At 46.4% G+C, this 13,624-nt stretch overlaps 1 protein-coding gene across 1 annotated transcript; it reads left to right on the plus strand.

Annotated features, from left to right (window-relative positions):
- The first annotated feature begins 7,469 nt into the window (after window positions 1–7,469).
- On the plus strand, window positions 7,470–13,377 carry LOC119300893. Its single transcript, XM_037577792.1, has 6 exons — window positions 7,470–7,963; window positions 8,938–9,027; window positions 10,065–10,367; window positions 10,450–10,587; window positions 10,737–10,970; window positions 12,896–13,377. The coding sequence occupies exons 1-6, from the start codon at window positions 7,550–7,552 to the stop codon at window positions 13,262–13,264; spliced, it is 1,548 nt and encodes a 515-aa protein (XP_037433689.1). The 5' UTR covers window positions 7,470–7,549; the 3' UTR covers window positions 13,265–13,377.
- Window positions 13,378–13,624: the final 247 nt, after the last annotated feature.

Below are 13,624 nucleotides of genomic sequence, written 5' to 3' on the forward strand. Positions count from 1 at the left end.
CATCACACACAAGATTGAAGTGCCCTCTCCTATTGAAAAGTTATCATCAATGAAATTGGCTGGAACACAATATGTCATCATGCGCAATGCAGCCGTCAACTTATGGATAATGCTATGGCCAAGATCTCCGTCTCAATTCCTCATTTACTCAAAGGACCGATTATATTGCTTCACAAAATTAGCAATGTGAAGGAACAAATCAGGAGACATCCTAAATCGACATTGAAAGTATTGCTCTGGATACACAACATTTGGAACAAAATAGTTGAGAGTCAATCTATCGCGTCCATCTTGCCTCATCCTATGAATCACCTAATGGCCAAAAATGGAACCAGCATGGTTCGGCCTCTTGTTCTTGTGCATCATCAAGACCAAAGCAATGTCCTCCTCTTCATTTATGTCATAATCATCTTCGAGCCAGGAATCATCCCACGTAGAGGATTCAAATGAGCCCATCTACAAAACAATAATTTCATTACAAACTACTCCGATGCCGCGACACCAAAACTAAGAATTTTTTTTTACCTTGAGACTTTTCCTCAAACATCTAGAGTGCATGAAGGAAGATTCCAGTCGGCTGCTCGTCGGGGTCGAGGTGGTGGTTGCGCTTGGTAGTAATGGCCTTGGGATGACCTCGTTGATGTCAGGGAGGTCAAGGTTGTGGCAAAAACCACCATCGCCGCGCCGTCCAAGAGCTACGATGGAGCAGTGGCTCGGCTCGGTCGCGATTGTCATATGGTTAGCAGCGGCACTGCAGCGGGTACTAGTCGACCTCAACGACCATCAGTTGTTGATGCGGCTATTACTGGTGGTGGAGGGGCGATTACTGGCGGAATCAGCTGAAATCGGAGTGGCAGCAGGTCCTGAATCTGCGCGGTCGCAGGGTTGTAGCGACCGTTGGAAGTGGCGGGATCGGCCGGACGGTGGTGGGAAGGGGAGGAGACGGGTTCGGCTGGAGGAAATTTCAATGTGGTGGTTGGTGTGTGCGCGGCTATGGTTTTTAGTTTTGCGACAGCGACGCAGCTGCTGTATGTTTGCAGCACGAGCGGCCAAATATGTGTCTACCCAAAACTATTGCAGCACCATATTGGGATAGGGCATGTGCCTGAGCACTGTTTTTGGGCAGCTATCATATTTTGCATTATCTATTGAAGATGTTCAAACATGGAGGCTGACGGGCTTGATTTGGAGCAGCCTCCATGAATTGTGACGATCGAGCGCGGAATGACCAATCAAGATTTTTGCCAAAATCTTCAAATTGACAATTCTTATAGCGATCGGATCAATATGATAACTCTTGTCCAGTTGCTCAAATGTAACTTCCTAAACCTATAATTTGTAGCTCCACCGCTCATGGGTAAGAAGTAGGGAGAAAAGAGATTGGTCGTTAGATTATGATGGAGCGCGTGAGGTAATCTTGCACGGAAACGAGCGAGGACAAAGAAGATTCCCATCAGTTCGTAGATATAATGATGGTTCAACTTACTCGCTAACAATGTGAACAAGAAAGTAAGTCACGTATAATATTTGTATAGGGGATGTAGCTCAAATGGTAGAGCGCTCGCTTTGCATGCGAGAGGCACGGGGTTTGATCCCGCGCATCTCCACCAAGAGTAAGTAAATCTGTACTACGTTTGTTTTTTCTAGCCTTTTTGACAGCATGACCTAGAAATTCTTTTTTTTTCCTCAATGTGTATTTCGAAATACACAAGCCCGACCGGGGGTGTTGGAATGACTGGATCACCCGACCTCGAGCTTGAACTCTTTTTCCACGGCGAGACCATATGCACTCGTCAAGTACTTCCATGGCTAGAATTATAACCATTTCCACGCAATCTAGGGCTCTCTCTATGTAGAATATGAGGTTGTTTTTTCCAGCCTTTTTGACAGCACGACCTGGAAATTCTTTTTTTTCCCTCAATGTGTATTTCGAATTGTGATTTGAAATTCTTTTTTGACAGCATGACCTAGAAATTCTTTTTTTTCCTCATTTTTTAGGGATTGTACACCCATGCGATTTGATAATCCACAATTATTTTTAGAATATTTGAAATTGAACTTTTTAAAATGGTATCATGGTAAGCATCTCCACCAAGAGTAAGTAAATCTGTACTACGTTTGTTTTTTCCAGCCTTTTTGACAGCATGACCTGGAAATTCTTTTTTTTCCTCAATGTGTATTTCGAAATACACAAGCCCGACCGGGGGTATTGGAATGACTGGATCACCCGACCTCGAGCTTGAACTCTTTTTCCACGGCGAGACCATATGCACTCGTCAAGTACTTCCATGGCTAGGATTATAACCATTTCCACGCAATCTAGGGCTCTCTCTATGTAGAATATGAGGTTGTTTTTTCCAGCCTTTTTGACAGCACGACCTGGAAATTCTTTTTTCCCCCTCAATGTGTATTTCGAATTGTGATTTGAAATTTTTTAGGGATTGTACACCCATGCGATTTGATAATCCACAATTATTTTTAGAATATTTGAAATTGAACTTTTTAAAATGGTATCATGGTAACACATAAGGGTTGGTATGACCTAATATTCTGCATAGAGAGAGCCCTAGATTGCAATTCGAAATACACAAGCCCGACCGGGGGTGTTGGAATGACTGGATCACCTGACCTCGAGCTCGAACTCTTTTTCCACGGCGAGACCATATGCACTCGTCAAGTACTTCCATGGCTAGGATTATCATCATTTCCACGCAATCTAGGGCTCTCTCTATGCAGAATATGAGGTCATACCAACCCTTAGGTGTTACCATGATACCATTTTAAAAAGTTCAATTTCAAATATTTCAAAAATTCTAAAAATAATTGTGGATTATCAAATCACATGGGTGTACAATCCCTAAAAAAATTCAAATCACAATTCGAAATACACATTGAGGAAAAAAATCCAGCATAAACAACGTCACATAAAGACAAAAGTCAAAATGCCATTATTCACATTTGAATTTGTCCTTTTTGTTTTTTAATGTGCATTTCGAATTTGGACCTCTCGCGTGAATGGTGTCTTATTATTATTATTTGAGAAAAACATAGCAGCCTCCCTCCTCTGCCTCCTCCCTTCCGATCCCCTTCTTACCGATCTAATCTAGGGCTTCGAGCTGCCATCGACTCTCTCCTCGCCGCTGCAGGATCTCAGCGGGGCAAAGCCCATACGGGGGCGGAGCCGGGGGAGAGGGGGGAGGGGGGCTTCCTCCGCCGCGGCTCAGGATGCGGTGGAGGTGGAGGTCCGCGTGGGTGTCCTGAACGTGTGCATCGTCTGGCGTCGGCGGTGCAACGGCGAGGCCCCTCAGCCGTCGATAGCTCACCCAGGTGGGGCAACGGTTCCGGGCCGTGGTCCGTCTCCAGTCGTGCGGTTTCCCGGCAGCAGACGTCATCCATGGGCGTGTTGGATGACTAAGGAGATCGATCTGGTGGTCCACCCAAAGGATGGGCACAAATCTGCCAGTGAAAGCTTCATTCGTCCTCGGCTACGACGCCCGCGGGCGTCGTTACCTCGTTTGAGGCGTTGTGGGGCAATTTGCATTCCATGTGTGTCCCGGTGGAAATCCCAAATTTGGTTTTCTGCATCGGATGTTGGCGATGTTCCTGCATGGTCACCCTCATGTGGGCCTAATCTTTGGGGTTGTACATCGGCCGAAGGGACAACTGTTTGGCTTGATGGCTGGACAAGGGTCTCCGTATGCTTCTCGTGTGGTGGCTAAGGTGGAGCGGCGTGCCATCTACAACAACGACGACGACAAGTCTTGACGGCAAGGTGCAGCGGGGTCTCGACGCTGGATACTGTTTGATGGGCGCGCGGGAGGCTGACGCTGCCCGGCATCATGGTGGCGTCGATGACAGAAGGATCTAGCAAGATCAATTGCTCCTGAAAATGGGATTGCGAAAGAAGACGGCGACGGATTCTACAGCGTGTGCATGCAGTGCATGCTGAGGATCTGCTAGACCGGTTGCTGCTCCTGGCTAGCCCGCGGGCGGCTTGGTGAGTCCACCAGATTTCTTGGCGTGCGTGACACGAGTCAGCGCACTTCATCAATCTTGTAGATAGGGCGATAATTTTCACCTAAAAGATGGTTTTGAATTAATCTATGTATTTATTTTGTAAGATCTGGTTAAACAATGCAATAAAAATGGTTATGTGCGTCGCTTGATGCAGGGGCCGAGGGTAATTTTTTTTTGAAAAAAACAAATTTGGACGTGAAATTCTTAGCGATTGCAGCCACATCCCTCGTTAACTTAAATTATTATTTTTAGAAATTTATGAAGCATTTTTTAAATGGTATCATGAGGCATTTAGGAGTTAATATCCCCTGATAATCTCCTCTCTCTATATGCAACGAAGCTGCACTTACACCTGAGCTAGTCAACCGTGCGCATTGGATAATGATCACGCAAACGAACACAAGAAAGAAATGAAGAGGCAATCTTGTGTCAGCCGGGCGCCAGGGCGTCTCCTTCCACCGCTGTTCTCCGGCGGCTTCTCTTCGCTGACGACCTCGATAGTTGATAATGAGGGGGGTCGTCGGATCCATATGTGTAATTCTTTTTAGATCTTCATATATTAGTTTTTTAGGTTGTTCATCGTTTTGCTTCGGCGGCGACGATGGCGATGCTGAATAAAAATTCTTCATATCCTTTCCCAACGAGGCGATCGGTTCCATGGTTGTGAATGGATTTGAAAACCAGTCTATTCAAATAAGGATGACGGGCGGCGGCGACATCTTTATGGTGGAACTATGTCCTCGGGCTTCGTCGTTGCGACGGTGTTTGCTCCAGCGCGGCGCAAAGCTTGGCATGTAGTCCAGGAGTAGATGGCGATTGTGGTCTGCATCGACGACATCTGGAAAATGGTGGATCTTGTACTGGGTTCGCGGTCTGTGGATGGTTTCCTCCTCCGACGTCTTATCCGTGTGTGGGTGCCAGATCTGGAGTTTGATGGCGTGTCCGGGGTGTTGCTTGGTCCGATTCATTTAACGGTAATGGTTTTGCCTTTGGCGAGCCAACTTGGAGGCCCGCAAAACTGCATATCAGCGATGGAGCCGCGTCGAGTTCGGGTGAGAAACTGATCTATTATTTTCTTTTCTTTGGTGGCTTCTGCGGTGGCGCCAGAGGCAGGTGACGGACATTGTTGTCAAGCTCAGAGGATTCTTCGGTCTTAATTGTATTTTTCTTCCTTGGCTGGTGTTCTTCTGTGCAAAGGCTAACATTGTGTGATCTTTTCTGTTTTGTCGGGTCGATGTGTACGTGGCTTGTACTATGACTTTTATTATATGATTCTAATGAGGCATGTGCTTATGAACGTGACTTTGATTTTTTTAAGTATATGTTCACATAACAATGTTTATTTTCTTCATGCTTGTTTTAAAACACATATTTTTTAAGCCAAACTATTGCATCTTTTGTCAGAACCATAGCTAGGTATTTCTTGGGTTGGGCTTTTAAAAATTCGACCCCAAAAAACCAAGCCCGAGCTTTAACAACTCGGCCCAAAACAATTAAAAAATGTCCTTTTTGTATTATATAATTTTTTTTAATCATTTACATGGTATGTAAATATGATATTATAAGCCACCTACTAGAACCATATTTTAAAGGTATTTCGAGTCTTTCCAGGCTTTTGATTCAGGCCAAAACAGTTTGGCCTGACTGTCGAGATTCAGGTTCGGACTCATCGTGTCGGGTTGCCCATGTTTGCCAAGAACATGCAACAACAAAAAGTTCTGCACCAAGAGAACCTAGATACCAACCATCATGGCATGTCAGACCTCGACACTCTATTCACCTAGAATGAGGTTAATGAGGCAATATTCTCCTTGCCTTTGGTCAAGTCATCTGGCCTTGGCAGATTCATGGAAGCTTCTTTAAATTATGTTGGAACACCATCAATGCAGATGTTGTAGCTACAATACCGCAATTTGCCTACCTCAGGACAGATTGCTCTAACCTCATTAACGCGGCCAATGTCATCCTTCTCCCTGCGAAGGTGGACGCCTCCTAGGTTGGAGACTCCTGATTAGCTTGATCCAGAACATCTCTAAGATTTTCTCCAAGCTAATTGCCAACCTTCTGCCTCATCCTTCCCACATTAGTCTTCATGTGCTATAGTGTATTCAACTGTTCATGCAAAAGAGGTGCATCCACAACAACTTCGTGTGTGTGCAAAACCTGACAGAAGATCTTCATCGCGCAACCATGCCAAACATCTTACTAAAATTGATATTGAAGGCTTTCTATTCAATCAACTAGGCTTATCTTCACAAGGTGTTCCAAGTTCCAACACATACTTTACTTCATTATGCATTACATGCAATATAAGCTTGGCTATAGGGATATACTTATCTGAATGAAATGCAGGAACACCTAGGTCAAAATGCTCACACATGGTGGAAACACCGTAACATTGCCCCTAGCTTTAAGCTCATTACGAGAGCTAAGGGTGATCATCATGCTTGGATTATGGGAGCTTTGGCAGCACATAAACGACATGGTCTTCGATGGAGCTACTCCGTCGCTCCAGATGACTCTAAGGAATATTGATCGAGAAGGGAGGAATTGGAGAGCGGATGGGCTACTACAAGGTGATCTAGACTTCTTCTTCAGTGGTTTGGTTAGGTGGATGTTGTGGCGGGTGGTGGATTTGAACAGCTCTTGACCCTCCCCTTTTAAAAATATATGATATGCACACTCATGCATATTCGAGAAAAAACTTTTAAGTTCATTACTGTTGAGGTTTTTGTTGCGATTTTGATGGAATCATGCCCAATGTAGTTACTAGACTGGTCAAGTTTAATTCCTATTCTACAGCGTGCACATGCAGTGCACACTTCTTTCCATGAGATTGTCTTTCGGGGTCCGATCCTCCTCGAGCTTGTCCGTTTGGACTTACTCGACAGGGCTCCGGGGTTCCTGCCGTCTCCTTGGGGCGGTGATGCTAGGGTTTCTCGTCAGGTGGCGAGATTTGGTGTCAGATGCTTCAGATCTATGCAAGGGTTCAACGATGAAGACTGCGGCTCCGGGGCGCTGATTATTAGGGGCACATGTAACATGCCCGGAAATTTATCGGTTGTCATTGACAAGGTCAAGCTGGCTTCGGTAGGGCAGCGGCGACAGTAGCGCGTCGATGGCTCGTTTTGGTGACAGTGGTGATCGTTTGATTTGATGGTCTCGAAATTTCGATATAATTTTTATTATGTGTGACACGCTTCGTATTTATGGTGAAATCACCTAATAATATTTGATGCTTTGAAGAGAGAGACACCTACAAAGTTAGAGACACTTATTTTGGGACCGACGGAGTAGATGTAGTAATTTTTAGAGTTGATCTAGCATTTTAAGTCGCAGAGAGTAAAAGTAAACTAGTGATTGCCAGCTAAGCTAAACCCGCTCACCACGCACACCCCACGAGGGGAAAACTTCAGCGTTTTCCGCCTTTCCTCCCTCGCACGGTCGTTTCCCTCCCAGCTTCGACTCCTCCGCACCAAAACCAAAATCCAGCAGCAAGCCAAGCCAAGCCAAGCCAGGCCAGGCGCCGCGGATGGCGTCGTCGGCGTTCAAATCCACCACCCGCCGCAACCTCCACGGCTCAGCCGACCGCCCCGTGCAGCCACCGCCCCACTGCCCCCGCCGCTCCCGCAGCGTCACCCCTGCGCCCCGCCGCGACCGTCTCCTCGGGGATTACGCCGGCACCACCCGCACCAACCCGCTCTTCGACCGCGGGGGGAGGGCCTCCTCTCCACCTCCGCCGCCGGAGGACTCTGGGGACAGAGGGAGGAAGGAGAGCAGGGGTCGCGGCTCAGGGAGGGCGCGGTCGGTGTCCGTCGCGCCGCCGCAGCGTCGGCGCGCTGCCACCTCGGCGCCGTCGTCGGCAGGCACTGATGGCGGTGGTGGAGGCAGGGCTTCCCTGGCGCGGTCGGTGGTCGGTGAGGCACGGCCGTGCCGCGGCTCCGTGGTTGGTGACTTTCTGCTTTGAGCTGGGATTTTTCATCTCCGATAAAGATTACAGCTTTACTTTCGTTTGGAAAATTCCGCACCTTTTCTGGCTGCTTTATAATTGGAAAAGAACAGATAAGGTTGAGCAGTACTGTAGTACTTTTTCTTGACAGACTTTTATTCTCAAATTATAGCCATGTCGTTTACAAGAGGTTGAGAAATAAAATCAGGGATAGAACTTTTCCAAAACAATCAGCTACCGAGTTTGCTTCCCGAAAACAATGAGAAAACGAGACTTTTGCATAGTCACAAATCAACTGATCGCATTCTGCGATCGTTGCAATCTCCTCACCATGGTAATCATCCTGTTTTTGCATGGACTTCACCGCAAAGCTAGAGTCAAACTCAATATGAGCAATGTTGCATCCAATCCTCGCTGCCAAATAAAGACCATGCTTGATGGACAAAATCTCCACTGAATCAGCACTACTCATGTTGCAGTTGCTATAAACTGGCCACGATCACCACGTGCAATAGCCCCTATAGCACCATGAAGAGATCATTGGAAAAAGGTTGCGTCCACATTAACTTTAATAGAGCCCCTGCTAGGCCTTTTCCGCAACTAATTATTATGTTTGGTTAGAACCTTTAGGAGAGCGCCTTGATAGCAAGTGTGGTTCTGCCCGGGGTTTGTATCATTTCTCCGTTCACAGTTTGGCGTCTTTGCCACCACACATACCAAGCTGCAACAATTACCAATTCCGGTATAGGGGGTTCACCCGCTCCTGTGGTAGCTTTGACAGTACTTTCTACTTCTGTCTACCAGGCCCTCGTGGTGCTGGTTCCCTGCAAAAAATAAAAATAAAAATGAATCGAGCCGCTCTTTGTCAGATTGCTGTATTATCTGTCCAGATGAGTCTAGGAATGTTTATGCTGTGTTAGCTTGGCGATTCGTATTACTAATGAAGGATTCTGTTCTTGTTAAATTCACAGACAGATGTAGAAACCGTGGATTTATCAAGCAAAATGCAGTCTTGGAGGAGTCGTAATTCAGTTCCAAGTTCGTCATACGTATCTGTCAATGTGAGTTGCCCTTCTACTGTGGACCTTAGATTGAACCGTTTTTGTACATGACATCTTCAACAGTGCCTTGGTCCCAAACTTCACTCACACATTGGCTGATCCACACTGGTTGTATTAGTAACCATACTGTGTCACTGTACCAGAATACCTGGGCGCTTATTCCTTAATGAAGGCGTTGCTGCGGAAGAAGTCGACTTAGTCGTAGCCTCATTGGTGTTTAGTCCATATCTTGTAATGGTTTGGCCGTGGTTGCCTTTGTTTTGTACTCTGATTAATTAGTAATAAGGATTGTTGTGTGCATCACATGATGCAGAAGCTGGGGGTTTAACCTCCTTTTCGGGAAAAAAGAGTACCAGTGCTAGGTGCCGAGCACCCGTCACCGGCGTCAGAGAGTGAAAGAATTGTTAACGTTTTATACGGAAAGTTAGCACATTATCTGGCCTATCGGAGAGATTTGATAGAAATAGAATAAGATCAAACTGGATCATGCATTTTGTGGATAAAGGCATTGCTGCCCTGTTTGTTTGAGCTTCAGGGGCCAGATTTAGCTTTGCCAGTAAAGCTGAATTTGGAATCTGAAACAAACAACTATTTCGTTTGCCAGTGAAGCTAGATCTTGGACCAGATTCAACTTTGCCAGTGAAGCTGGCTCTGGAATCTGAAACAAACAGCTATTTTGAATAGCTTTGCCGGTGAAGGTGAATCTGGATTCGGGCCATTTTCGGTGCAATTGCCTGAAGCACCTCAAAGTGTACTTCAGTGGCAGCTTTGCCAGTGAAGCGAATCCACATGTGATTCGAATCCAATAAAGTTGAAACAAACAGGATCCAATCAAAGCTGAAACAAACGGGGCCTGCGTACTCTTTAAAGAGAACTAAGTCTCAGTAGGGGTTCGTAGTATGAAACTATGAAAGCAAGAAGAACATAACATGGAGTTCACATGCAGATATTTATTGACCAAATGCGTAATTTGAGACTATGTTTGATATTCTTCTTCTAAGTTGTTCACTGCGGTGTTGTTACTGTTTCATCAATAGGCCATCTCACAAATGAGCCATTCAACTGTCCCAGTGGAACAAGTTCTGGAAATTCCTCCTGAGTTCGATCCGGATTCTACTGAGTTTGTCTCGGATATAAGTGATTATGCAACAGAATTCAAACAGAGAGATGTTGTGGAAATTCCTCTTGAGTTTGATCCAGATGCTACTCAGCTGGTTTCAGTCGAAAGGCACAATGCGACCAAGCTGCAATGGGAGGGAATAGAAATCCCTCTTGAGTTTGATCCAGATTCTGTTGAGCTGGCTCCTGACATCACTGAGTACACATCAAAACTGAAACAGGTCTGGAAATATTATGGGTATTGTGCTAGGTCTTCAGTTCTATGCTGTCGACAAATATAAACATTTTGTTACTTGTCTGTAGTCACATGAGCGTGCTCGAAAGCTGCGGGCAGATTTGGCTGTTGAAGAGCAGCGCGAACAAGAACTGAGTAGAATGCTAAAGGGCATAGTGACTGTTCCAAGTTTGTCTGAAACGCATAAAAGGCGACCAAGGAGAAAGGTAATTCACTTGCTAGTCCTCCATTTTATATGACTACATCTACTAGTGCTGTCTAGTTCTTGGTTAGTGCTGATAACGTATGATTTTGGGCTGTTTATTTCCCCGCTTATAAGTTTTAACTGACCTTTATCTCTGTATTGTGGTTCCAGAGTAGTATAGAGCGATTGAGAGTGTCAAGGCATTTGGCTGAAGAGGCAATCAGTTACTTCGAGGAGTGTGTTTCAATTTCAACATTAGATAGCACTGATTTCTCCTCACTCGAGGAACCTCATCAAAATTCAGGTGGGACTGTCCCGCGAAAGAGCAACAGTAGATTTCTCCTCAAAGGGGGGTCAAGCTCTTTAGGATCCCACTTTCCAACTGATCGACACAATTATAATGAGGTCAGTGAATCAATATACCACACTTGGAGTCTTGATTTTCAAGTTTGGCCATCAATTTTGTTTTCTTGCAACGACTAGTGGTGGTACACTTTATTAAGACTGTCAGGTACAGCCTGGTTATTGTTATAGAATTTATTCCTGTGTTACATGGTCTACAAATGGCAATATGCTAAGGGCTCTGATCATCTGCTTCTGGGGTGTTGGTGCAGAATATCTATTAACCATTTCTGAAAATGTAGAGAAATAGAGAGAGAAAAAGTAAATTCTGAACATGTGTTTGAAATAAAACTGTAGAAGCGCACTATGTTAATCTGCTCATTTTTATAGCTTAGAGGCTCAATGAGAACCAACCAAGTGTACCTCAACTGTGGTGATCATGAAAACTCAACTACAGTATGCTTTATTTTCATATATTAGAATCTGATAGGTTCATCATTCTCTTTTTTTTTTTTGGAAAAGGAGGATGTACCCCCGGCCTCTGCATCTGGACGATGCATGCAACCATTTTATTAATTATTCGCAAAGACCATCCAAGGTGATACATCAATAAGCCTGAAGCCACCATCTTGCCAACGCTGTTGCTACTCCTATCCCCTTGATGAAGGTGCGCCGAATGTCCGGGCCTAATACCAAACAGACATCGCACCGAAGCCTAACATCTAAAGCCGGATGCCCCATCCAAGCCACTACCTGGATTGGGTCACACACCGGCCCGGCACACTGCTAGTGAGCACCGCACGCTGCAAGGGCCGTCACCTCCATCTTCCATTGATCCATCCTCAGAGCAGAAGAACTGATGCACCGACCTTGCCAGGCCTCCCTGCCATCGACGCCACCATGACGCCAGACAGCTTCCTCCTCCCGCGAGTCCATCTCCTTGCATCGGACGCCGAGTCTCCACTGCGCCATGCCGCCGAGATCCGCCGCCAGCAATCTGTAAGCTGAAGCACCGCTCCACCAAAAAGCCTTCCACTGGTCCCTCGGTCCGTGTACACCTCCACGAATAACGCCCCCAAGAGGGAAACGACACCATAGCGCCGTCGTCATCTGATCTACTGATCTAGGGTTTCCCCCGGAGGTAGCATAGAGTGGCCTTCAACATCTCCACGGCGATGCCTTCAAGAAGGGAACGACGCAGACAGCACCGCCACTGCCGGCCTTGGCAGCTAGCCGATAGCAGGTTTTCACACAGATCTGTTCGAAGATCCTCCCTCAAGCATCTCGTGCACGGACTGTCACCATCTCTGCCGGGGACTGGACATAAGGGATCCAAGCAGCCGCTGCCTGACCGGCCATGGCACCACCACGGTGCCTACAGGCGGCGTCGCCAGGCCCACCACGCTCGCCTGTAGATGCACACCGGAACCGCCGGCCCGCCCAAGCCCATCTGGGCAAGACAAGACCCGCGATCCCGGCTGCCGCCACAGGGGCATCTCCGCCGCGGGGAGGTTGCGCCTCCGCCGCCGCCGCCGTCACGCACACCGTAGGGATCCCGCCGCTCCTTGCCACCGGATCTCCGTCGAACAATGTGCCGCCGTCGCCCGGAGAAATCGCCACCACCGCGCGATGGATAAGGCCCCGCCCCGCCATCATAGGCCAGACTTTGCCGGGGAGGCCTCAGGTGGCAGCTGGACGAAGGAGACGAGGGGAGGATGCTTAGGGCCGGCGGCGCGATCGCCCCTCGTGTCGCCTAGGGTTGGCGACGCGGGGGTGGGGGTGGGGTCATCACTCTCTGTTTGTCATCCATTTGCAGCGGTGTTCTTATTCATAGGATTGTCTACATTTCAACTTTGAATCTTTATGGATTTATATGATAATACCAATGTTAAACTTTCTCACAAGGCATTTTAGCAGACCAAGATTTATGCAGATGGTTTGAATAATCTCAACCACAGATTAACAAATCCTTTTTTTTCTCCTCCCAGGAATCTGACAACCAAACCCAGTGCTCAATGAGCATCACTGGATCTGATGTGTCTGACGGTGTTGTCTTTAGTCATGCCAAGTCCCCTGGTTTGGGAACTAGAAACAATTCTAGTGATGATTTTGACACACCACGAAGCAAAAGTTCTTGTTTTTCTTTCACACACGAGCCAGTGAAAGCTGTCGACAATTGTGATGTTCGTCAATATCTAAGGAGTTTCAGCAGAGTAATCAGCAAAGAGAGGTCAAATTATTGTGCCGATGACTATGCTGTCCAGAAAGTGAGCGAGAACAGACTAACAGACATGGTGGCCTTTAAGAACCGGATAGAATATGGGGGCCTTATTCTTTGTAATATCAGAACATTCTGAGAGCAAATAGTGCCTGATGGTAAAAGAAAGTAATGTACTCCTAATTATCATGATGTAATTATATCCAATCAATATGGCAACTTTTTTGTTTGAAAAAAAGAAGGTTTTGTTGATTGCGCCTCTGCAGCGACACAGAGCCGTTATTTTTCTAATTTTAGTTTTATCTCATGTGATTATAATATATTTTGGGTCTGACTATATAACATCTAGATGTGAGATACTACTTCACATCTAAATTGTGACATCAGCAGAAGTCAGCGGTCGTTCAGCCCGCGTTGTCTTATTTTTGTTTTTCCCAACTGGAGCGTGACATCAGCCCACCGCGTCGTTCATTCTCTTTATTTGTTGCTTTCCCGACTG

This window comes from Triticum dicoccoides, chromosome 5A (assembly GCF_002162155.2).
Source record: "Triticum dicoccoides isolate Atlit2015 ecotype Zavitan chromosome 5A, WEW_v2.0, whole genome shotgun sequence".
In the NCBI taxonomy this organism is placed as follows: domain Eukaryota; kingdom Viridiplantae; phylum Streptophyta; class Magnoliopsida; order Poales; family Poaceae; genus Triticum; species Triticum dicoccoides.

Excerpts from the sequence above, each read along its gene's own strand:
- LOC119300893 (XM_037577792.1), top strand. The coding sequence starts at position 7,550 with ATGGCGTCGTCGGCGTTCAAATCCACCACCCGCCGCAACCTCCACGGC. Across the intron at positions 9,028-10,064 it reads CGTCATACGTATCTGTCAAT|GCCATCTCACAAATGAGCCA; the intron begins GTGAGTTGCCCT and ends TTTCATCAATAG. Across the intron at positions 10,588-10,736 it reads AAAGGCGACCAAGGAGAAAG|AGTAGTATAGAGCGATTGAG; the intron begins GTAATTCACTTG and ends TTGTGGTTCCAG.